Genomic DNA, 24,120 nt, shown 5'->3' on the forward strand with positions numbered 1-24,120 from the left:
TCAGAAATGGAGCAGGAACCTAAGGCCAAGGATGGAGGGGGCAGGAGGGTCTTGCAGGGCCCTACCTGCCTAGATAAGAAGTTTGGATCTCATTCTAGGCGGGAAAGGAGCTAATGGAAATTTGGAGCAGAGCCGTGATACAACACACTTCATGTTTTACAAGGGTTTACAAAAGAGAGACAGGGCCCGGGGAGGGGTCAGGGAAGGCTGGGAGAGAACAAGTCACATAAAGGCCCAGATGGTAAGAGAACTTGGGACAGTGGTAACGGGGATGGTGCAGGCATGGCTGGTGGGCGGGTCTCATATGGGCAAGGGGCTGGAAACATGGGCAATGGGGAGGCGATTCCTCTGTGGGTGGCCTTCTAGCCAGTGGCTTCCCTGCCAAGCTCCCCCTCCTCTAAGCCAGCCCAACACCCTGCCGGCTCTGCATCTCTGTGGGTCGGTCATGTGATTGATAATGTATGCTCCACCTTCTTCCAAAAGGGAAGTTGAGGAGGGATAGAGAATGCGTCAAGCTAAAGGGGATTAAAATTATGCAGAAAGTTCTACTCCGAGTCCATTTCTTTGAAATGATTTCCAGGTTAAAATTTGAAGGACTCTTTACTTCCATCCTAGTTCATCTAAAGGAGGGGCGGTTGTCAGGGTGAAGACCACAGGCTCCAGAGACAAACCTCTGAGCCTGAATTTTAAGTCCACCCTCACCAGCAACACGGGGCATCTTATTTCTCCTCTCACGATTTCAGTTTCTTATCTTTAACACAAGCATAATGCTAATCCCAATTTTTTAGGATTATTGTGAGGAGTCAATGAGATAACCCACGTGAAGTCCTCGAAACGGTGTTTCAGTAACTCAGTTACTCAGTAAATGTTAAGTGGTCCCTAAGGTTGATACAATCGCCATTCTTCACAGCGGAAGCCACAGTGATGGGGCAGGCACTTACAGGAGCTTCTGGTCTTGGGTGCACCCAGCCTCAGTGAGGGTGTGGAAGCCTGGCAGACAGCGGTCACACCTGTCTCCTGTCACACCTGGCTTACAGCTGCATCGTCCAGCATTGTCACATCGAGCGCTAAGAGAACCTGTAACCACAAGGTAGGGAAAAGGAAAGAAGAAAAGGAAATATTTAATTCATGCAACATTAGGAAGAAAACGTCACCCTATGGGAGCTCAATATATACTAAGTAATAACCACCACCTGCTGCTTCTAGTAATTCTTTCACATCATCTGGATATGCATCTACCCACTAGGGAAAGTCCTGACAGCCAAGGATAGCTTCTTCAGGGAAAGGAACAGAAATGACTCCTGAAAGCATTATTATTTATGTATCTGCTCTGGTTTCAACATTAAGTAGTTTGTCAAATCCTTGAGATCTCAAGAAGGGACATTGGTGAATGAGCACTTCGGCCTCCACAAAGACAGGGTGAGAAAGTGAGCCACATTATCCCTTATCTCTGGCAGGCAAACGCCATCTTTTAGGGGGCAGTGCTTGTATGGTATGATTTTAAGAGTACAAAAAAGCCTCTTAACCAAAAACATCTCTACCTACCTGGAGTGGCAGAAATTCTCACCCTTGGAGCTTCACCCGTTGTAAGGAGTGAAGACCCTGCGCATTTTACCTGGTTTGGGGCACTAGAGTACTTGTCTTGTGATTAATTTTTTATAGACATGCTCTGTAAAATGGGACCTCGCAGACTGAGTATTGATGAAAGGCAAGAGGTGCTCAGGATAACAAAATGTGCCACTCTGGAATCCAGCCACCCCTCACCGCACCCCCTTCCACACCCCAGTCCCAGCATCCATCTTCTCTCACCTGGACCCTGCCTCACATTCTTCTTCCCGCCTCCATCCTTGCCTCCCTATGCTCCATTCTCTCTACAGAAGCCAGAGTGCTCCTCTGCAAATGGAATTCAGATCATATGACTCGTCTGTTGAAGTCTTCCAGGGGGGTCCCCACTCTGAGCGGAATAAAGTGCAAGCTCTGTACCACGGCCTACAGACTCGACCTCTCTCGCTTCATCTCCGGCTCTCCTTCACTGAGGTCCAGCTCCCCAGCTCCCCTCGCATTCCTGTTCCTGGAATTTGCTAACTGCTTCTCTCCTCTGGGCATTTGCACCTGCTTCTCCCTCAGCCTGGAATGCTCTTTCCCCAGAAACCCCCCTCCTTGGCCCATTCTCAGCACTTACATCTTGATTAAATATTACTTCCCTAGAGAAACCTTCTCTGACTCTCATATCTAAAATATCCATCCCACGGCTCCCCCAGTCCTTAGCCCTGCTTACCGTTGACTATCTCAGCTTATGTTCCCTGCTGTATCCCCAGCGCCCAACACAGAGAAGAGGCCCAGACATCTGTTGGATTAATTAACCCTTAAGAAAGAGGATGTGGCCATTGTGAAAGGAGTTAGGAAAAAGCCAAAAGATGAGGTGGAAGGGGGCTCACCTACTTGATAACTTCCCAGCGGTTGGCGAAATTATAAAGTAATCCCTATATTCCAACTAACTGTGATAATTAGGCTATTCATAATCTATAAAGTCAACAGAACTCTAACCATTAGCTCCTTTTTTTTCTAATTTCTTACCCGTCTGTGAACTTTTAATTCACTTGTGGATACAATTCAAATCAATAAAAGTATTGGCTCTGTATCTATAGCCGCAGGTGAAACATGAAATAAATTAGTCACATTTGCAGTTAGAGTCTGTGAAAGTCTCCATGTCAACTTTGCAACGCTTGAAAGGGCCCTCAGTGATAATAACATAAACTACATTTTTTGAGCACCTGCTACGTGTGAGACACTGAATTGGGCGCTTTATGTTAGCTCCCCGTATCTACTGGTGAATTAAGAACTGATGCAAGGGGACTTCCCTGGTGGTGCAGTGGTTAAGAATCCACCTGCCAATACAGGGGACACGGGTTCGAGCCCTGGTCCGGGAAGATCCCACATGCCACGGAGCAACTAAGCCCGTGCACCACAACTACTGAGCCTGCGCTCTAGAGCCCGTGCGCCACAACTACTGAGCCTGCGTGCCACAACTACTGAGCCTGCATGCCTAGAGCCCGTGCTTTGCAACAAGAGAAGCCACCACTGTGAGAAGCCCGTGCACTGCAACAAAGAGTAACCCCTGCTCACCGCAACTAGAGAAAGCCCATGTGCAGCAACGAAGACCCAACGCGGCCAAAAATAAATAAATAAATGTAAATAAATAAATAAACAATTAAATTTTTTTAAAAAAGAACTGATGGAAGGGTAACAAATCCATTTGTGGATAATAGGGATCAGGGATCTCAGAGGATCAGGCAGGTGGCGAGGAGCTCAGATGTGCAGTTTAGAAGGTCAACTCTAGAGCAACTGCAGGATGGCTTGGGGACAGGAGAGCAGCAGGGTCTCAGGGCAGAAATCCTCCCCTGACACGATGGCCCAGATTAGAGGAGTCTGTGTGAGAAGGGGAGGAAGGACATGCTGTGAGAGCCACTGCAGATGTAGAACGAACAGACTTGGGATATGGATGACGGGGGAGGGGTGGATCAGCATAGACGACAGCAGGTCCCCAGAGGGCACCGCTAGATATGAGGCTCCTGACAAAACAGAGGAGGCCAGAGGAGGAACAGGGCCTCACACGGAACCATCAAGAGAAGACAACCAGTTTAGTTTGGGACACAATGAACTTAGGGGAACCTGTTCATCTGGAGCTCAAGAAAGAGGCTGCAGATGAAGACTTAGGAGCCTTCAGCCCACAGGCAGAACAGGAAGCCACAGCAAGTGTAAGGTCACTCCGGGAGCAGATGGAGAGAGGAGGGGAAGGTGCCTTGGACAGAAATGAAACCTCATTGATTAAGGAAAAGGTGATGGGAGCAGGGAGAAGTCTCACGGAGGAGAATTCTGAGAAGAGTTAAGGGAGGAGGAAGATGGGATGGTTTTCAGGATCTAAGGCAAGAGAGCATTTAACACGATGAGAGTGAGGAGAGACCACTGGGGTTGGCATTTAGAGACAAACAGCAGACAGGGCTAAGAAGGTAAATTCCTGTTTGAATCTATGCCCTGATGAGTAACATTAAATGTTCCTTCTTTAATACCATTTAATTATTTTTAACATAAATGGGTGTTAATCTGGGACCCAGAAACACATTGTTTTTCTCCATTCAAATTAATGGAAATTATGTTTTCAATTTAAGAAAACTCTCCCTACAGTAGTTTTTCAGAAACAAATTTTTTTTTTTTAATTTTATTTATTTTTGGCTGCGTTGGGTCTTCGTTGCTGAGTTCAGGCTTTCTCTGGTTGTGGCGAGAAGGGGCTACACTTCGTTGCAGCGTGAGGGCTTCTCATTGCGGTGGCTTCTCTTGTTGCGGAGCACAGGCTAGATCTAGGTGCGTGGGCTTCAGAAGTCGCAGCATGAGGGCTCAGTAGTTGTGGCACATGGGCTTAGTTGCTCCACGGCGTGTGGGATCTTCCTGGACCAGGGATCAAACCTGGGTACCCTGCATTGGCAGGCGGATTCTTAACCACTGTGCCGCCAGGGAAGTCCCAACAAATTATTCTTATAAGGTGGAGAAGACTGTACTTTATTTGGGGGTTTTCCCAAATAGCCCTAAACAGTACTGTACAAAACACTCTCCTGATGGGTATTAACAGTCATCTCATGGAAATAGGCATTCTGTGTTCAAAAGAGTTTGGGAAATGGTACGTCCTAAATCTTTCAGAGATTTATAACAGCACATTCAGTAGGCATGAATCTTGTTTAACTTTCTAATGCCAGTGTTTCCAAACATTATTTGACATTCTTACAGGCAACGCCTATTATTATCTTGGGAAACACAATATTCCATAGGACGTTATGTAGAGAATACAGTTCTAGAAGCTGGGGGACATGAAAAGAGCCCAGGCTTTGGGGTCCAACAGATCTCACCTCAAATACCAGCTCTGCCACTGATTGGCTGTGTGTCCCTGGGCAAAGGGCTCCTCACCCCTTCTTTAAGTGGGGACCACCATACCTTGTAGAGCTGTTGTAAAACTTTGAACTAAAATATATGAAGGGCCTTGGACCTAGAGACTGTCATACAGAGTGAAGTAAGTAAGTCAGAAAGAGGAAAACAAATACCGTATGCTAACACATATATATGGAATCTAAAAAAAAAAAAAAAAATGGTCATGAAGAACCTAGGGGCAGGACAGGAATAAAGATGCAGACCTACTAGAAAATGGACTTGAGGATACGGGGAGGGGGAAGGGTAAGCTGGGACAAAGTGAGAGAGTGGCATGGACATGTATACACTACCAAACGTAAAATAGATAGCTAGTGGGAAGCAGCCGCATAGCACAGGGAGATCAGCTCGGTGCTTTGTGACCACCTAGAGGGGTGGGATAGGGAGGGTGGGAGGGAGGGAAATGCAAGAGGGAAAAGATATGGGAACATATGTATATGTATAACTGATTCACTTTGTTATAAAGCAGAAACTGACACACCATTGTAAAGCAATTATACTCTAATAAAGATGTTAAAATAAATAAATAAATAAATAAAATATATGAAGGGCCTAATTCAACATCTCACACATAGTAGGTGCTCAGAAGAGTAGTTTATACTCGTATCTTCTAGGCCTTCTTCAAGCCTTGCAAAGTTGACATGGAAACGTACACAGGCCCTTATTGTGAATAGGATTGATTTATTTCATGTTCCCAAACTTCCAAAATAATAGCATTGGGTTTTCAGAGTATCTCATTAAAATAAAAATACCTGTCCCAATTTCTACATCATGAGCTACTCTTAGGGACTGTGAACGATTGGGTTTAAAGGACAGATGAAGAACAGCTTACTGTTTCAATAAGCACTTTCTGGACTTCTGTAGTACAGTCTACATGCATCTGAGGACTCACGAAGGTATTCTAAAATGACTAATATTTAAAATTTAAACCAAGAGAGCTTGCTTCCTCTTGAGAACCCTTTAAAAATATATACACTTGCATTTTTAAATAGCACTATTATTATTATTATTTAATCATTATATTTAATAATTATTAAATTATTATCTAAAGACATGTCTTAAATAATAACTCAAATGTTTTAGTCTTGAGTAATCCACTGCCTGGGTCATATATATGTAAAAAAAATAAAATTAAGAGAACAAGCCCAATATCACTGATGTCTACATAGATCTCAAGAATTTAGGTATGAGGGAGGAAAACACACACACACACACACACACACACACACACAGTGAATTTCAAAGTATCCACAAAATGTTATCAGGGTTATAAGAATTGAGGATAATTCAGTCCTGTTGCTGAGCCCACAAAATCATCACTTAAAAATAAGCCTAGTTGCTATATTTAGGAGAAATTGATGTGACGTCCAAAATCTGTGACCACTTTGGGGATTATGAATGCTGTTGGCTTCATTTGCCATGCATGGAATGGTAGCTTTTTGGTAAGATGAATTCTGCATTTGAAATTGAATATACAACAAATTCCCTCGGGAAGTTATTATTTGAAAGTGAAAAATACCTCCTGGCTGGTTGGGCAACTGAGGAATCACATAGAGAATTAAATCTGTGCCACTGATTTAGTGACCTGTGCAGCCAACATGTAGCCAGAGATGGTGCATGGTGGGTACAGTTCCTGCCACCAACATGCCACTCAGCCCTCAAGTTTCATAACTTCCCTCCCTAAGCCTCTGATACCTCACTCGTAAAATGAAAATCGTAATAGCACCCTCTTCATAGGGTTATTTGTGAAGATTAATTACTGGATGAAAGCATTTAGAAAAGTGCCTGGCATAGAGTAAGCGTGTAATGCATGGTAGCTATCATACAAGATATAAATCATCGCTGGGCTCCACTGCTTCCTACGAGGTTGTTCACCCTGAGTCTGAGATATCTATCCCCCCAAAGAAAAGAAAGAGCCAGGCTCACTGTTGCTGGGTGGGCAATGGACTACACAGTGTAAAAGAAATGATGGTGTGGTAAAGCTTCATTACCATCTCTCTTTGCTAGGCTGCAGGCTCCTTGTCTATTCTGAGACTAATAACCTTGTCTTCAGGCCAGGCTTTCCAGCTGAGCCAATTATATTTCTCATCACATTCTCGCTGATTATTTTGCTGGGGTGACCCAACTCCAGTGACTCACAACAAAGCTGCATAACCTAAGGGGATACAGGGTCTTCAGAGAGGTTAAATACCCATTAAAGTAGAATCATTTTTCTTTTAATTTTTCTTTACGACATTCTTTGATTCAGAGGGAGAATTGCTAAATCCAAAGGATTCTGGATGCTGAGTCAAAGCCACAAAGCTGAGCAAATCTGACTCAAACCATATAATAGCAGCAAGTCTGAAGAATCTGGGAATGATTGCTGGTATATGGGTCTGTATCACCACGGGGTCACCCCAGTTTTCTATAAGGCTCCCTGACACACTCTACCAGCAAGTCATGGCTAGGCCAAAATCTGCCCATTTTTAGATTCTTTCAGCTGCTGCTAAGAACTGGCTCCACAGAACTACACTAAGTCATAGTCATGCACTAAGGTTATACCTTTTTGGTAGACTAATATTGATCATATTATGCTATTAAACACTTTCTGGCAAAGAGGAGAAACAGATACTACCAAGGAAGATAAAAGACAAATAAGGTAGCTTTAAAAAGTCCCAACTTATTTACCTCTCTTTCCCTCTTTACATTTACTAACTTGTCTTTACTGTCTGCCCACGATGAATATAGCAGGATGTGTGCGTCTGCGTACACAAAAACTACCTATAGTTCTGAGAATACAGCAGTGGGTGATACATTTAAAACAAACAAACAACAACAACAAAAACAGGCTCTCCTATGAACCAGCCACCCTGTTAGGTGCTTCCTATTTCTTGTTCTGTTTTCTCTTGTTCACAACCCTGTGAATGGCTCTAATCTGCCTATTTATTTGTCTGTCTCTTCTATTAGTATCACTTCATGTTGCTAGCACCCAGCACAGCACCAGAAAGAGATCTTTCTAACCTCTTATTTTTTGAGAGGTCAGTCAAAGGGATAGTTATGGATATGAAGAACTATCACTGGAAGAGTGCAAGCTTCTTTGTTCCCAGGTCACAGACTGTTATCTGCCAGGAAAGTAATCGTGTGTCTCTCTTGGGACTAGAATTCAAACTAATGTACCCTAAAGACCACAGCTGGTTCCTATAACCCAGACTTAAGAAAAACATATTAGAAAAACATATTTCCTTTCAGATTGAAATTGCTAAAAAGAACAGTATCTTCCCAATTGTTCTAGAAACTGAACATCTCCCTCTTGGCCTGCTCTGTCTCTCTCCCTGCCTCCCTCCCTCCCCATTCTCTCTCCTCCCCTCTCTCCCTCCCCATTCTCTCCCCTCCCCCCACACCCTCCCCTTTCTCTCCCCTCCCCCCTCCCTCTTTCATTCCCCCTTTATCCAGCTACCTTTGGAGTTACAATTGCAGGGTAAACAGCGGTCTCTGTCTCTCTGGCGGTAAAATCCTTCCTTGCACCTCTGGCAGTGAATGCCACCCGTGTTGTCACTGCAGTGGAGGCAGCGGAATCCATTTCCTGTCTGTCTGTGAAGTTCCTCATCAAACACGCATTGCCTGGACTTCCCACTGCAATCACAGACTAGGGTCAGGGCAAAAAAAAGACATCGTCAGCAGGAAAACAAGTCAGGGGCAATCTTCCCCGGGTGTTTTATTATTATGAATACAAATGATGCCCAGGGTACTACATATTAATTCAAACTGCTCAACGGCAGAAGGTAAGGGGGTCAAATGGGCCACCTGATGATGGAGAGAGTTCTCGCTTTACCTAAGGAAGCAGTGCTGGTCGGGTGTTGCCTGGGAGAACGCGAGAGAACATGAGGTCAGTGTTGCCGACTCCTCCAGAGAAACCCAAAATCTTTATTATGTGGTTTTATGTGAAAAGTCCTGATTTAAATATTTGCAAAGAATTCATTTTTAAAATTCTGTGCAACCCCATAGTACAAGTCTATGAGCTGGAGAAGACCTGAGAACTGCCAGCTTGTGCACTCCGGCACGACTGTGTAAAAGCCGATGGTGTCATCTGTTCAGGACCCCTAGCACCCGTCCCTCCAGTGATGATCAAGGCTGAGGAGCAAATATTTTTTTAAATTTATTTTATTGAAGTATAGTTGATTTACAATGCTCTGTTATTTTCTGGTGTTCAGTAAAGTGATTCAGTTATACATACATATATATATATTCTTTTTCATATTCTTTTCCATTATGGTCGGTTTCTTACAGGATATTGAATATAGTTCCCTGTGTTCTACAGTAGGACCTTGTTATTTATCCATTCTATATATAATAGTTTGCACCTGCTAATCCCAAACTCAGTCTATCCCTCCCCACCCACCTTGGCAACCACAGTCTGTTCTCTATGTCTGTGAGTAGCTTTCTGTTTTGTAGATATGTTCATTTGTGCCATATTTTACATTCCACATATAAATGATATCATATGGTATTTGTCTTTCTCTGTCTGACTTACTTCACTTAGTATGATAATCTCTAGGTCCATCCATGTTGCTGCAAATGGCATTATTTCATTCTTTTTTATGGTGGAGTAATATTCCATTGTGTATATGTACTGCATCTTCTTTATCCATTCATCTGTCCATGGACATTTAGGTTGCTTCCACGTCTTGGCTATTGTAAATAGTGTTGCTATGAACATAAGGGTGCATGTATCTTTTCAAATTATAGTTTTCTCCAGATATACTCCCAGGAGTGGGATTGCTGAATCATATGGCAATGCTATTTTTAGTTTTTTGAGGAACCTCCGTACTGTTTTCCATAGTGGCTGCACCAATTTACACTCCCACCAACAGTGTAGGAGGGTTCCCTTTTCTTGAGGCGCTAATATGACTGTCTGGACAGGTATTTCCTCCACTCTCACTGCCATAAGTGTCTCTCCCAAAGCCAGGTGTCAAAAAGAACCATATTCCCATTAAGAATGACTTTCCCCAAGTGTCTAGGAAAGTTTACCCTGTGCACGTTCCAAAGAGATTCATGGAGTGACTAACATCTCCATGTGGGACTGAAACCGCCAATGAGGTAACAGGGGAAATCCTTAGTATTGTACCTGGCACACAGCAGACGCTCAAAAACTGTGTCAGCCATGGTTTGGAAAAGGTGACGAGCCTTGAGGTTAAAAGAATGGTATCAAATACCAGTTCTACTAATTCCTTAGGCAAATCACTTCAACTCTCTGAATCTTATTTCTTCTTTCAGAAATGCAGTCTTCATTATGTGCCTCCCTGGATTGTTGAAAGGACCCCACTGAGAAAAGAACATCAAGTCCTTCATCTGTGGTATTTCACCCCTAACTCACATGAGATAGGCATTGCCTCAGACGAGAAAAATGCAGCTTGGAAAGGCTAAGTAACTTGAGCCAGTGGAGAGTTGGGATTTGAACCTCTGCCTGGTGCCAAAACCCACTTTCTTTCCCCCAGACACACTGTCTCCATTGGCCACGCAGCCCCAGTGATAGCCTGTCTCTGGCAGTGCCCAGGGCCATGACTTACCCAGAGTACTGACTTTAAAAAGTCAGCAAATGTACCAACATGTATGGAGTAGCCGCCCTGTGCAGGCTGGGTCAGCTCTGAAGGCACAAAGGTGGCAAAGGTGACTAAGTATATCTGATGAACTTCCCTAAGTGACTTCCTTGCAAGAGCTCCTAAAACACTCTCTTACGCCTTTGGATGCCACGTAATCTAGGCAAAGTCAAGAACATCTATCCAGAGATATCCACTCTATATCCAGGACTTTACGTTCAGCAGCTCAGTTCATTCTCACAGTAACACTTTAACATGGGTTCAATTATCCCCAGTCAACAGATGGAGAAATGAATGCTTAGAGGGGGTAGGTGTCTCACGTAAGGTCACACAGCTAAGTGGCAAGGATGTAATTGCTCCCAGGTCTGTCCAACTGCAATGCCCTCACCTTTCTATGTTATCCCTATGCCTCCAAGAGCTGGCTTGCCACTGCATGTAGGTATTCTTTCTATAACTCCCTCATAGAGAGCTACTCAGACCCTTCTAGAATTCTTCCTAATCTAGTAAGATGTCCCATCCCTCCTTCAACAGCACTGGTTATTACAAATTATTTTTATGCAGTTTTAAATCCGCCTCCCTTCCTGTAATTTTTACCATGTGTTCTGTTCTTCCCTGGAAAACAACACACACACACAGGCACACACACTGGCATACCTACTCTCTTCTCCACTTATTTATGTACCATCAGACGTTTCTTTCAGGCACTGTTTTACAAGGTGCTGCATCAGCCAAGTCCTTGAGTATCAGAAGATAGTTGGAGCATCTCCCTCTTTAGTCTTTTCTTCTTCGGGTTAAACTGGAGACCTGTCACCTCCAGGACTTTCAACCATTTCCCAGGTCATGATTTCTTCTTGATGCCCCTCCTAGGAACAAACTCTAATTTTCACTATCTGTCTTTAAATGACCAGAATTTATTCCAGTTCTTCAAGTGTGGTTTGAACAGCTCGGCTTACAGCAGGACCAGATATTATAATTCCATGGATGAGCCTAACATTTCATTAAACTCACAGCATATGAAGTTTGCATTCAATTCAAACTCCCAGGGCTTTTTCACAGAACTGGTGCCAAGCTGAATCTTTCCCAAAAAATGTTTGTGTAACCAATTTGTTGTTTTGGATTTCTAACAGATGTACCACACAGCTGTCATGTGCTGTGAAATTTCTACCAGGTACCTCATTAGGCACAATTAGGAGCTAAACTCACCAGCCAGAGATCCTTGGGAGGTTACCCAGCTGGGTCACACACTGAGCCAATGCCCTCTCTACCCCGGATGACTTTTGGGAGCAATCTCAAAATAATTACGAACTTTTCATTGTGTCTTTTTTATTCAAAACAAACTTTTTGCTGGCAGTAGTTAATTTCATAAGGAAATGATATATTTTTAGAGCACTATTTTAAAAACAGATAACCTTGTTATAATCTTTTTTTTAACCATTTCCCTCTCCTTCTGTCCTTTCTCCTTTAAAGCTCTACTATGAAAGAATTGATGTTCCTCTTTTAAATTCACAGCCTTCAATGGAGATGCAGTATAGTTCCAGTAAGGGAGGCCTTCAGCCAGCATCTCCACTCTGGAACTCAGCTACAAACCTATCGCTAAGCTACCCTCCTCTTCTCAAATGGGTTTCCCTTTAAGCCCAGGCTTATGCAGGCTGGAGTGAGGGGACCTGTGGGCCTCAGGCCTGGGGAATGTATTGGCCGCCTGTATCTGCAGTATGTGAAAATGCCAGGAAGCAACTCTCTCCAGCCTTGCCTGTGGGACTCTGAAGCTACCAGGCTGCGCTGAGCTCAACACTTAGCTGCACTGCACTTGGCTCACTATCGAATCTTCCAAACATTCACACCCAGAGACTGAGGAGAGAGAGTTTGCTCCTTTGGCATGGAATAATCCTTTCTGTCCTTGATGCATGTGAAACATGGCCTCTCTCAAATCATCTCCCAAATTTAGACTAACTTCCCTAAGAGCAATTATTATTCATTCTCACTGCTGGAAAAAAAAAAATCTTTATTTTTCAAATTCCAGAATATTCTTGCAACTGGGCTTAATAAAATGGGCCTCCTACAGCTTGTGCCTGGTCTTTTTCATTCTGTGACTGATTTCTGCCCAGCCACTACCAGGACACGTTGGTTGCCAAAGGGCACTGTTAGGCCAGGAGTAAGGCAACAGGGAGCAGTGGGGACGCTGACAAAAGGGCTAAAGGAAGAAGCAGCCCTTCACCCCGAGCCAATGGTAGCCCCATGGGAATGATGCCTATTGTAATCAGCATTTCCACTTAATGTTTTTTAAAGACAGAAGTCTGGCTTTGGGTATGAAATCTACTGATTTTTAAAGGTTGGCCAAAAAATATTTTTAAAATTTTTTTAAAATAAAGCTGTGTCCAAGGGCAAATCTTTGCACTGGACTCTGCTCTTCTAACAGGCTGAAAACACATCTCATGCTTTAGAGAAGGAAATATAAAGCCCTACTGTATGGCACAGTGCCCGGTCCATAGTAGGTATTTGAGGTATTTTTAATGAACAAATGAATGAATGTTCTCTTGAACTTCAGGAAACCCCTAGATGTGTTTCTACCATCTTCAGGACTCCATGTGGCCCCATATGTCTGGACATGCTTTAAGAGCCTGCGCTCTAGAGCCCACAAGCCACAACTACTGAAGCCCGTGTGCCTAGAGCCCATGCTCCGCAACAAGAGAAGCCACCAATGAGAAGCCCACGCACCGCAATGAAGAGTAGCCCCTGCTCGCCGCAACTAGAGAAAGCCCGCGTGCAGCAACGAAGACCCAATGCAGCCAAAAAATTTAAAAATTTTTAAAAAAGAAAAAAAAATACAAATACTAGGGACTTCCTTAGCGGTCCAATGGTTAAGACTCCATGCTTCCACTGCAGGGGGCACGGGTTCAATCCCTGGTGGGGGAACTAAGGATCTTGCATGCTGTGAGGCAGCAGCCAAAAAAAAGAAAATACAAATACCAATATTTAGCAGTTACTCTCTTCCCTGTTAATTGAGGGGACACTTTTCTCCATACGACCCCAATCCAGAAAATAGCCTTTCTTGGTAACTTATATTATGATTTATTAAGATTCACAGACCTAAATACACACCTATAATACACTTTAAAACAAGAGGATATGCTAAAAATGCTTTTGATTATACTTTCCTTCCCTTATGTTTAGCCTTGTTCAATTTTATGTCTAGAATTTTTTTTCATTTTTATTTTGTAATCTACTTGCTATTCTTCCAAATTTGGGGTCAGCTGTAAATTTTATAAATACGTTGTCTAGTTTCCATCAGGGAGTCTTGACACAAAAGCAAGTGATGGAAGTATAAAGATGGGGGTCTTGGACATGTCCTGGGTCGGCTGGGAATCATCTGTCAAGGTCCATTCACCCAATAAATATAGATTGAGCATCTATGTGCCAGGCAGTGTTCTAGGCACTGGGGATTTAGAGGCAGACAAAACCAATAGATGTCCCAGCCTTCATGGAGTTTTCATGCAAATTGGAGGAAAAGAAAATAAACCAGGTAAATAATATAGGGAGAATATGTGGATAGCAATATTTGTTAAGGAGAAATACATAAAGCAGTGAAAGGAAATAGGTAGCTGGAGGTGGGTAAAGTGAGTAGGAAGGGAGGGTTGAAAAGTGCCATATGCTGGTTTACTATTTTATCTCTACTTTGATACCGGTCTCTTCATGATCTTTGGCTATTTGTCTATCAGGCACGATGTTTTCAATTATCTTCAATTATTTCTATAACAAATGTATCAAACTATTCACCTGTCATTTTGTTGCAGATTTTCCTTTCCCTCTCTGGATAAATCCCCTTTCTCTCCAAAGGACCTCACTGATAGATTTTGTTTAACTGATTCTTACTCCTTTTTCTCCTTCCTTCTGGCCTCAATGAGATGTACAATTATTTCATTCATTTTGGACACTGGGACTTCGTGAGCCAGCAAGATTTCTTTCTTTTTTTATTTTATTTTTATTTTTGGCTGTGTTGGGTCTTCATTGCTGTGTGCGGGCTTCCTCTAGTGGCGGCGAGCGGAGGCTACTCTTCATTGCAGTGCGCGGCCTTCTCATTGCAGTGGTTTCTCTTGTTGCGGAGCACGGGCTCTAGGTGAGCGAGCTTCAGTAGTTGTGGCTCGCGGGCTCTAGAGTGCGAGCTCAGTAGTTGTGGCGCACGGGCTTAGTTGCTCCACGGCATGTGAGATCTTCCCGGACCAGGGCTCAAACCTGTGTCCCCTGCATTGGCAGGTGGATTCTTAACCACTGTGCTACCAGGGAAGCCCTGAGCCGGCAAGATTTCAATAAAGGGAGTTGCAATGTTTTATTTCTTCAACTAAGACATTAAATATATACTTATTTGACATTTACTGGGCTTTGTCACATACTCATCACGTTATCCTTGTTTTCCTCACTTCACCATGGACAGGCACGGGTCCAGGACCTGGCATTAAGCTATCACTGTACCAGAAAATACAGAAACAAATCAGACTCAGACCCTGAATAGACCTGAAGCCTTGTAGGGTCTAGGAATTAAAAGCAGCAGGATCTTTCCCCCTGTTTCACTGAACTCTGTATCATAGGAGCCAGGCCCTACCCACTACTCTTACTTGACTATTCATTTGTATGGTACTCTTTCCAAATCAGGGACATCTCTTCAAGGTTTTGTCTTATCCTCTCTCCACCCCCTCACTCTGCCTCATTAAATCCTTGCCCCGTCAGCGGGGAATGATCTCCACAGCTAAAGGAGCGAGATTCATCAAGTGCACCTCAAGCCCTGCGTAAACAAATCGGAAACAGAATCATTTTACTGATTTTCATGTATTTCTTTCAGTCTAGTAAAGCGTGGGTGGTAATTGTGTCTGACTCCGATGTATACTGCTTCTTTGGCACTTAAGCATTTATTATCATAATAACTATAATAGCATACCATCACTGACCCTCAAGGTGCTTCTTAGAAAAGCCTGCCGGGCAGCCAGACACAGGCTGAGCTGCCCACCACCACCCACGCTCCCGACCAGGAGGAAGATTCAGGAGTTGGAAACTCCACAAACAATGCAGCAACGTGGGCGGACTGCCTCAGGCTCACCTAACACTCCCACCCTCGCTCAAACACACGACTCTAACGGGTCAGGACAGGAAGCTCAGGGGCAAAGGCTGTTTCCAAGCTGTATCCTTCGGAGAATGAAAGGAAACTGAAAATATTTCCTAGGGTTGTACTCGGGGCAAGGTCTTGGTATAATCAGCATCAGTGGCTGCAGTTCATCAAGACCTCACTTTAAATTCCCCAGAGGAAACATTAGAAGCAATTACAAGAACGTTGCAACAATCTGGCATTCATATGGTCAATTGTGTACAAGCAGATCCTCTTTCTATTGTTCTAAATGTAAAAAAACACAGCTCTGCTTTTCACCAAGCTGATCTAATTTCCACCTTCGTATGGCGGAACATCAATGCTCTTTAGTGTTCTAACAGTAACAACAAAATTTCAAATCCAAACTCCTTTCAAAAACCCTGAAGATTCGGCCCTGCTGACCTCTCCAACTTGACCTCGGTCCTCTTTCTAGCTCTTGTTCACTGGACTCCAACACACAGACCCTCGCACCCACGAATCCTGGGGTGCACCAAGCTCTTTCCCTCCTCGGGCCTTCAGGCTTGCTGTTTCCTTTGCGTGGGCACTACCTGCTCACACCCTCCCTAAACCCACGCGGCAGCCAGAGAGGTCTTAGGAACATAAATTAGATAGTGTTCGGTCTCTACTGATAACCCTTTAAGAGCTTCTCTCTCTGGATGCCCACAGGTCTTCATCCCCATCTCTCTCAGCACTTATCACTTTATATCCTGAGTCATCACTATTTGTGTACATGACTTACTTCCTCTATAGCATTTCTCACTTTTGTACCCCATAGTACCTAGTACAGGGCTTGAGACTGTGACCGGTGGATGAATGGCTGGCTGGAAGGATTGGTTAGCTAGAAGGATAGATGGAAGAATGGACAGAAGGAGGAAAGAAGGGAGGGAGGGAGGACGGAAGGAAGGAAAGAAGGAAGGAAAGCAGGCAGTCTGACTCTAAGAAAAGCCAAACAAGAACTGGAACTTACAGAAATCTCCCAGGACTCTAGGGACCCAATATGAAATTTTCTCAACACAATACATAAAATTTTCATTGTCTACATATAGGGTATTCAGTGTAAAATAACTAATGTCTGTACCCAAAAAATACATGGTGAGATGAGAACAGAAAGAATTGTGAGAAGAATGTGATACTTTTGTTAGAAGGAGTTGTCTGAGACTTTCAGGTTGCTGCTCTCACCGGATGAACTATTTCTGTGCCAGGACTGCCTGTCTTCTGTGTGTGAGCCCGGAGCTGCCATCTCGAAGGGCAACATGCCTAGGGCTGCGCGGGAGGAGGGGCGAGGGGAGGAGGCAGGCTTGAGACCATGAGATCAGTTTGCCGTGATCAGGCAGCCTTGACAGGTAGTGTACTTGGCCGCTGTGTGGGACTATCTCAGGAGCTAGGAATCTAATCGTCATGTTTGAACCTGACAGTGTGTGCTGGCTGCTATTACGTTGAGCTTTGCTGCTCTTGCTGCCATTTCAGCTGCTCAGTGCACTAATACTGATTTAGTGAAACAGCAGCAAGTTTATAATAAGTTGCCCCTAATCTCCTGTGGATGAGTCCACGTATAAACCACTTAGAAACCGTGCTCAATTCTCTTCCTTATTTAGAGGAAAGGTATGTGCCTTATGTTTCATTTCTGGTATTTTGTGCCCCGCATTCCCTTTTTGAGACATTGAATGTTTTTCTCTCTCCTTCCTTTTTGAAACTCTCTTCCCTTGGATACTATGGTGCTGTACTGTACCGTACTTCCCCTTGGCTTATGCCCCTCACCCCCTGCCCCATCCAAGTCTTTGCGGGATCCTCTCCTTGCCCCAACTCGAAGTGTTGGTGTTCCTCAAGGCTCAGTCCTGAACCTCCATGCCTCTCACTGAAGAACTCTCTCATCCAAGCCAAGGGCTTCAATAACCACGATGGGTATTGACATACCAAGATACTTCCCTGGCCCAGAATTCATTCTCAACTCTAGACCCTCATGCCCAGTCATCCACTTTACATTTCCAGCTGATTGTCTCAAAAGCTGTTTACACAAAACATGTTTAAAACCAAACCTGTGATTGTCATCCCTTCAAGTCAGAAAGCTGGGAACTATCCTTATAGGGTCTCCATCTTTCTCGCTTGCCTCTATTCTATTCAACTCCCAATTTTATTGATATAACTGTCTACATAGCTCAAGTCCACCCAACTCTATCTCCACTATGGCCACTCTAGACCAAACCCCAACCACCGCTTGCCTGCAAAGCTTCATAACTGGATCCCCTGCAACTTCTCTTGCCTCCCTCCGCTCAGTAGTCAGAAAAACTTTTCCAAATACAAATTTTACCAATACCTCCCTGATTCAAACTCTCTGACGCCTTTCCTTTACTTTTAGGATAAAGACCAGAACTCCTTAACATTGCCTACAAAGACTTCCACGGCCTAATCCTATCTACTTTTCCAGCCTAATTTCACATAACACTCCCCACTGGGACCTCCTCATCTCTCTCCCATTCATTTCACTTATATTTCATTTTAGGTCTTGACTTCCTCTGCTTCTTAAAATTCTTGCTGCAGAGGACAAGCGTCATGGTGGGGAGATGTGGATTGGGGCTACCCTACCTCAACCATCCTCTTACCTTTGGTTTGTTCAGAGAAGTTATGCTAAAAATTCAATCTTAATTTATTATTATTTAGATATCATTCCCTTCCTCTGAGTCAAAGAACTGGCCTCATGTACACTGACAACCTTTTCTGCTCAAAGATAGCAAACTTTACCTCCAGGAAGTCAGCTATAATGAGGCCCTTCATTAGGAAGTCCAAATGTAAATGACTAGATAGAAAATGGTGACTAAAAGTAAAGGTGAGAATAGTATACTCTAAAAAATCCTGACAGATGCTCATTTTCAGAAGAAAAGCAATTGTTGAAATTATCTCCAAATCTGAGATACTCAGGATGACAAGATGAGTATTTTTCTTCAATTATAATAAAAAAATGAAAATGCTCATATTTTTTAGATTTAAAACCTCCTCCATGAGATTTTTCTTTCCAAAGCTTAATATGTTTCTCAGCTTGGGTAAATGCTTTAAAACAAAATATGAACATTTCATCATTTAAAGTGATCTTGAATTTTATGGTTTGATGTGTGACTGCTTCCAGTTTCAGATTCTTCAGGTCTGTCACAATATGTTTTCTAACTAGAATAAGAAAACGGAAATGTTACGTCCCTCGCTAAGAGTTTTTTAACTGAATTCCTTTCTCTGCCTCACATTTTTCACAGCTGTCTTTTAGGCCAGCACAGCAAGGACCACTGGTGCCCTATCCTGCCTGATCGTTTGTTTCCCTGGACGTGTAAATGTCCAAGCAGTGCAAGTTAGCCTGCGACGTGAAGTGCTCTGAGGAGAGAAACAACAGAGGTCAGTACTCTAATCGCATGGGCAATTTTGAAGGCTAGAACACGGACAAATCTTTTCAACTCTAAGTCATCAAGAGTCAATGAAACTCAGATCACCACATTTTCCTTTTGAATGACTATGGCTTAAAAGCAGTCACCTATTTTCATCAAGAGTTCATAGCACATTTTATTATAACCTAGACTTAGAAATGGCACACGTGGACTGTGGATGACTCAGCCTGGTGGGGGCTAGACCAGGAGACCACACCTGGAGATGTCTTCCCTAACACCCCACCAGGGCCCAGGCAGACAGTGGGGAGAGGGAAAGAAGCCCCAGTGAACAGAGAGATTGGGGATGCCAATTTTTGTCTGAGTAGCAAAGGTGAGAGGGAAGAGAAGGTTAGGACACAAGGGACACAGGAGAGGCTCCCTTCTCTTACACCAGGCGTCTTTAAGGGCTCGACTCCGAGACAGCTGGTGTCAGCTACAGGGTGTGATCAGCAGTGATCGCGGTGAGGATTCTATCACCACATGTAACCCTACACCCTTCTGACCACAGAAATTGCTGTAGAAATTTCTATATCTCCATGAGATGATCTATAAAGAAAAGCATCCCAATACAGAAAGCACATCGGACTGTTAATCAAAGAGCATAGTATTTTTTGAGCACTTGCTACATGGCCCAGGAAAAGGTATCATATGCCCCTTTAAGAAGCAGCCGAAGTAAAGGACATTAGAGAGTCCAGGATGGCTAGAGGTGGCCCCTGAAGCAATGAGGACCAAAAGGAAAGAAATCATGTACGACGAGTCTGAATAAAGGAAAGTTTAAAAGGCAATTCTGATTTGTACTGAAATGCTTTTTGGAGTATACATTAAATGTGGTTTTTCAATTGCTTAAATTTGTGTTTTGTTGACTCCTTAAAAAAAAAGTTACCTAATGATTCTTCCTCTTTAAACCATTCATTGCTTTTATGAACAAGATATTTTTGTACAAGGAGATTAGCCACAGATTTTTTGCTATCACTACATTCCTTCACAAAGGTACACACATTTAGGTATGTGCATGCTTACTATGCACCACTAGACTTCTTAGTTTTGCCAAAAGAACGTGGTAATTCATGTACATTGCAATGTTGGAAAAAGTATGAAATGCATTTATAACACCTTCCTTAAAGATTCATTGCTGAAAAAAATCCATTTGAAAATAATAAATTAAAATTGTATTGCTTAAAGACAGGAGAATGAATTAAATGGGCTTTAGGAGCCCAGCCATTTTTATCTATCCATAAAGAGAAGTAGCAAATATTCTAGGAAGAGTTTGGACCATGAAGCCTCCAGCAGGGAGTGGGAGCAACGTGTCCTGCAACCCAGTCGGACAAATGGGCTGCTGCTCTGCTGTCATTTCCCACGCCAGGTCATCTGTGGCCTGGGTTCTGCCCCCTCAGATCTCAGCATGTGAAGACCCCCTCCTACCATGTCCCACGTACAACCCCCTGGATGAGGCAAGAGCGGCAGCTTTGGGATGCTGTTGGATCCATTGCTCTCACAAAGTAGACCAGCCTATCGAAATGAGAAATGATCTTTAAACATTAGGAGTTTCCTTTATTCAAGAGCAAAACGGGTAGTGATTTGAAAGAGCAGTAAATATGTATGAAGCTTAATGGTCAATGCTCTGGCCGTGAAACTGAAAGACTTCAAAATATATACCAATAGTCTCCAGCAGAGAGAGAAAATACCTCTGGACACAACGATGCTTAAATAAATTCAGGGGTTTCCCTGGTGGCGCAGTGGTTAAGAATCCGCCTGCCAATGCAGGGGGCACAGGTTCGAGCTCTGGTCTGGGAAGATCCCACATGCCGCGGAGCAACTAAACTTGTGCACCACAGCTACTGAGCCTGCTCTCTAGAGCCCGCGAGCCACAACTGCTGAGCCCATGAGCCACAACTACTGAAGCCCGCATGCCTAGAGTCCATGTTCCACAACAAGAGAAGCCACCGCAATGAGAAGCCCACGCACTGCAACGAAGAGTAGCCCCCGCTCACCACAACTAAAGAAAGCCCGCGCACAGCAACAAAGCCCAACAGAGCCAAAAATAAATAAATAAATAAATAAATAAATTCATTCAAAACATTGACAGGTGAAGCAGAAAGGCTTATTGCTGTCCCTCAACTGTCCTGAGCCACTTGGTCAATTCCAAGCTGTGTGATAATCTATAAAGAGAGTTGAACAAAGAGAAGAGGAAACTTAGTAGTCTGAAATCTGTTCTCTTGTCAGGACCCCAGAGACTGGAATTTGTGCTTGGTTTTAACCTGCTGTTCGCTGACATTTTTAAAGGAAAGGCCACTCTATTGACTCACACAAATAGAGATGTCTGAACAGATGTCCCATCTAGAAGCATAAGGGATGTTCTTATAATACATCAAGATTCCATCGGGTCTGAAAATTGATTTAAATGAAAATTCTTTAAAAGAATGAGAAATAAGCCAATGGGATATCTTGTTAAAGAAAATTAAACTAGCAATTGAAATCTGATTCTGTTATTAACTGCCTGGCTCTGGTCAAGGCAATCATTTTCCTGTGCCTCAATTTTCCAATCTATAAATGAGGGTCATACATGCCGCAGCCCAGCTCTGTTATAACCAACCGTGAGAATTTGGACAGTTACTTTGCCTCTCTGAGTGTCATTTTCCTCAACTATAAAAGGAGAAGCTCCTGTAGAGAACTCTTAAGGGCCATTCTCATTTAGTTCCATGATGTTGTAATAAGAGAAGAAAGTGGTGAAACATGCAAAACTTTTTGTAAGAAATACCCCATATAAGTGCAGCTGAAGATTTCATCATTTTCCTAATGTTTAAATTAGTGTGGGAAATGATTTGGTTGCCATTTAATTTTTTTTAGAATATGAATATCCATATTCACACAGTGAATTAAAAATAAAATCTGGAAAAGAAACAGTTGGGTTTCTGTAAGTGGTCGACAAGCCTGAAGAAGTCCAGGATATGTGTACATTTGCCCAATTGATCTCCACCTTCCTCTGATACGGCAGGAGTCCTCACATGATCAATGTTAGAGAAAGAACCAGTCTTTTCTTCTTTCACGACATAAGGAAGCACATGATAGTTGGGGAGGCACATATACAGACAGAGAGTCACCCAGAGACACAGAAGAGACTCAGCTTTTGGCTTTGGGTGTGATTCAAATATTACATCATGTACCTGGGGGTTATATTAGAACACAGCCCAGTAATGATTCAGTAATCTGCTATGTCTAATTTGTGACTAAATTAGAGTATTCCAGAATCTATGGAGTTCCTATTTCTACACTGGTCTGTAATAGATGGTTCAAGTCTTGTCCTTGGAAATTTCTCTAGGAAAAAAAAATGTCAATATGGGCTTCCCTGGTGGTGCAGTCGTTGAGAATCTGCCTGCTAATGCAGGGGACATGGGTTCGAGCCCTGGTCTGGGAAGATTCCACATCCGCGGAGCAACTAGTCCCGTGAGCCACAACTACTGAGCCTGCGCGTCTGGAGCCTGTGCTCCGCAACAAGAGAGGCCGCGACAGTGAGAGGCCCGCGCACCGCGATGAAGAGTGGCCACCACTTGCCACAACTAGAGAAAGCCCTCGCACAGAAACGAAGACCCAACGCAGCCAAAAAATAAATATTAAAAAAAATAAATAAATACATAAGCTAGAAGATTTCACAATGGCTGACATGGAAGCTAGAAGAAAAAAAAAATGTCAATATAGTTGAGCCACCAAGAACTTAAATGGGAAAAATATTCCCAGGATGGCCTCAACATCTTAATTTCATGTTCCTGACTTTCCCATAAACACTGATCACAAATCAACATTCATCCTCAGCTTCTTTGATCAGTGGAGCTAAACCAGTGGCTGCCAGAATCCAGTTCAGGGCACTCAGAATTTAAGCTTACATAGGAATCTCCAGCTTACACTCCAACCCAATTCTATACTCCCATTTACTATATATACTAGAATATAAGGTGAATATAAGGCCACATTTAAGTCTTTTCAAAATCTCTCATATTATACAGCACTTTCTCAATTACTTCATTTTTAAAATAAAGTATTATTTGGGGAAGACATGTTAACCTGAAATGACCTCAATCAATGTTTTAGGTATTTATTAGCAAGAAAGAGGCCAAACATAATTCTCATAATTGTTCATCATCCCACAGTTGTGAGTGCTGAAAGTCGTCATAAGTAAGACTTTCAAGATGATCATGCTGTGACGATCACAGTGTGCGCTTCGGGATAATTTTAAAATCTTTTTCATGTTCTGAAATGGTGTACATTCCAGTGACAGCAGCAAAAGCAAACTCAGATAGAGCTGTGTCTCAAGTCACCTGGTCTGAAGTAGGGAGAAAACTGCATTAAAGTGGCTTTAGGAATATTAAAGATGGAATTTGAATATAATTACTACATGAAATGTAAGTGAACAAATGAATACTTCTAAGTTATTCTTTTACAGATTATGTGACTTTAAATATGTTTGCAAAACTAATTTACTAAATTAAATGTAAAGAGACACACGACCACTGCATCTATATTGCTCAATGTTTCATAATCAAGTTAGCCAAACTGGGAATTCCCTGGCGGTCCAGTGGTTAAGACCCCGTGTTTGCATTGCAGAGGGCATGGGTTTGATCTCTGGTCAGGGAACTAAGATCCTGCAGTGTGGCAAGAGAAAGAAAAGGTTAACCAACCCCCTTTTTTTTTTTTGATGGCGTGAGAGGGAGATCTTCCCATTGAGAAGTGAGAGATCATCTTATGTCGGGGTCATCTTATACATGGGCATGTTCTAGAGAGTAACAGGTGTGCTGAATCTATCATATGTGATGAGGTCTGGCTGACAAAAGGCAAAAAAAAAATGATATGAAACCCAATCTTGAAATTCCAATCCGCTTTGGGTTCCTTGTCAGGAATTCCATTTGTTTCATTGGGTAAAATTTAGGGTTCATTTCAACCTGAGCCAAAGGGCTCCTCATCACCTTTCCTGGACTAACGAAAGGAGCCTCTTCCAAAACTTTACCACTTAAAACACAAAAGGCATTATACT

At 43.1% G+C, this 24,120-nt stretch overlaps 1 protein-coding gene across 1 annotated transcript in view; it reads right to left on the bottom strand.

Moving 5' to 3' along the window:
- The window catches only part of LAMC2 (laminin subunit gamma 2), a 60,777-nt gene that overhangs the window by 32,420 nt on the left and 4,237 nt on the right, over positions 1-24,120 (bottom strand). The window contains exons 2-3 of the mRNA XM_082472759.1: positions 8,414-8,602; positions 942-1,077 (exon numbers count right to left, since the gene is read on the bottom strand). Coding sequence (XP_082328885.1) covers positions 942-1,077; positions 8,414-8,602 — 325 coding nt within the window. The remainder of the gene's footprint in view (positions 1-941; positions 1,078-8,413; positions 8,603-24,120) is intronic.

Source organism: Balaenoptera physalus (genome assembly GCF_965194825.1).
Source record: "Balaenoptera physalus genome assembly, chromosome: 1".
NCBI lineage: Eukaryota > Metazoa > Chordata > Mammalia > Artiodactyla > Balaenopteridae > Balaenoptera > Balaenoptera physalus.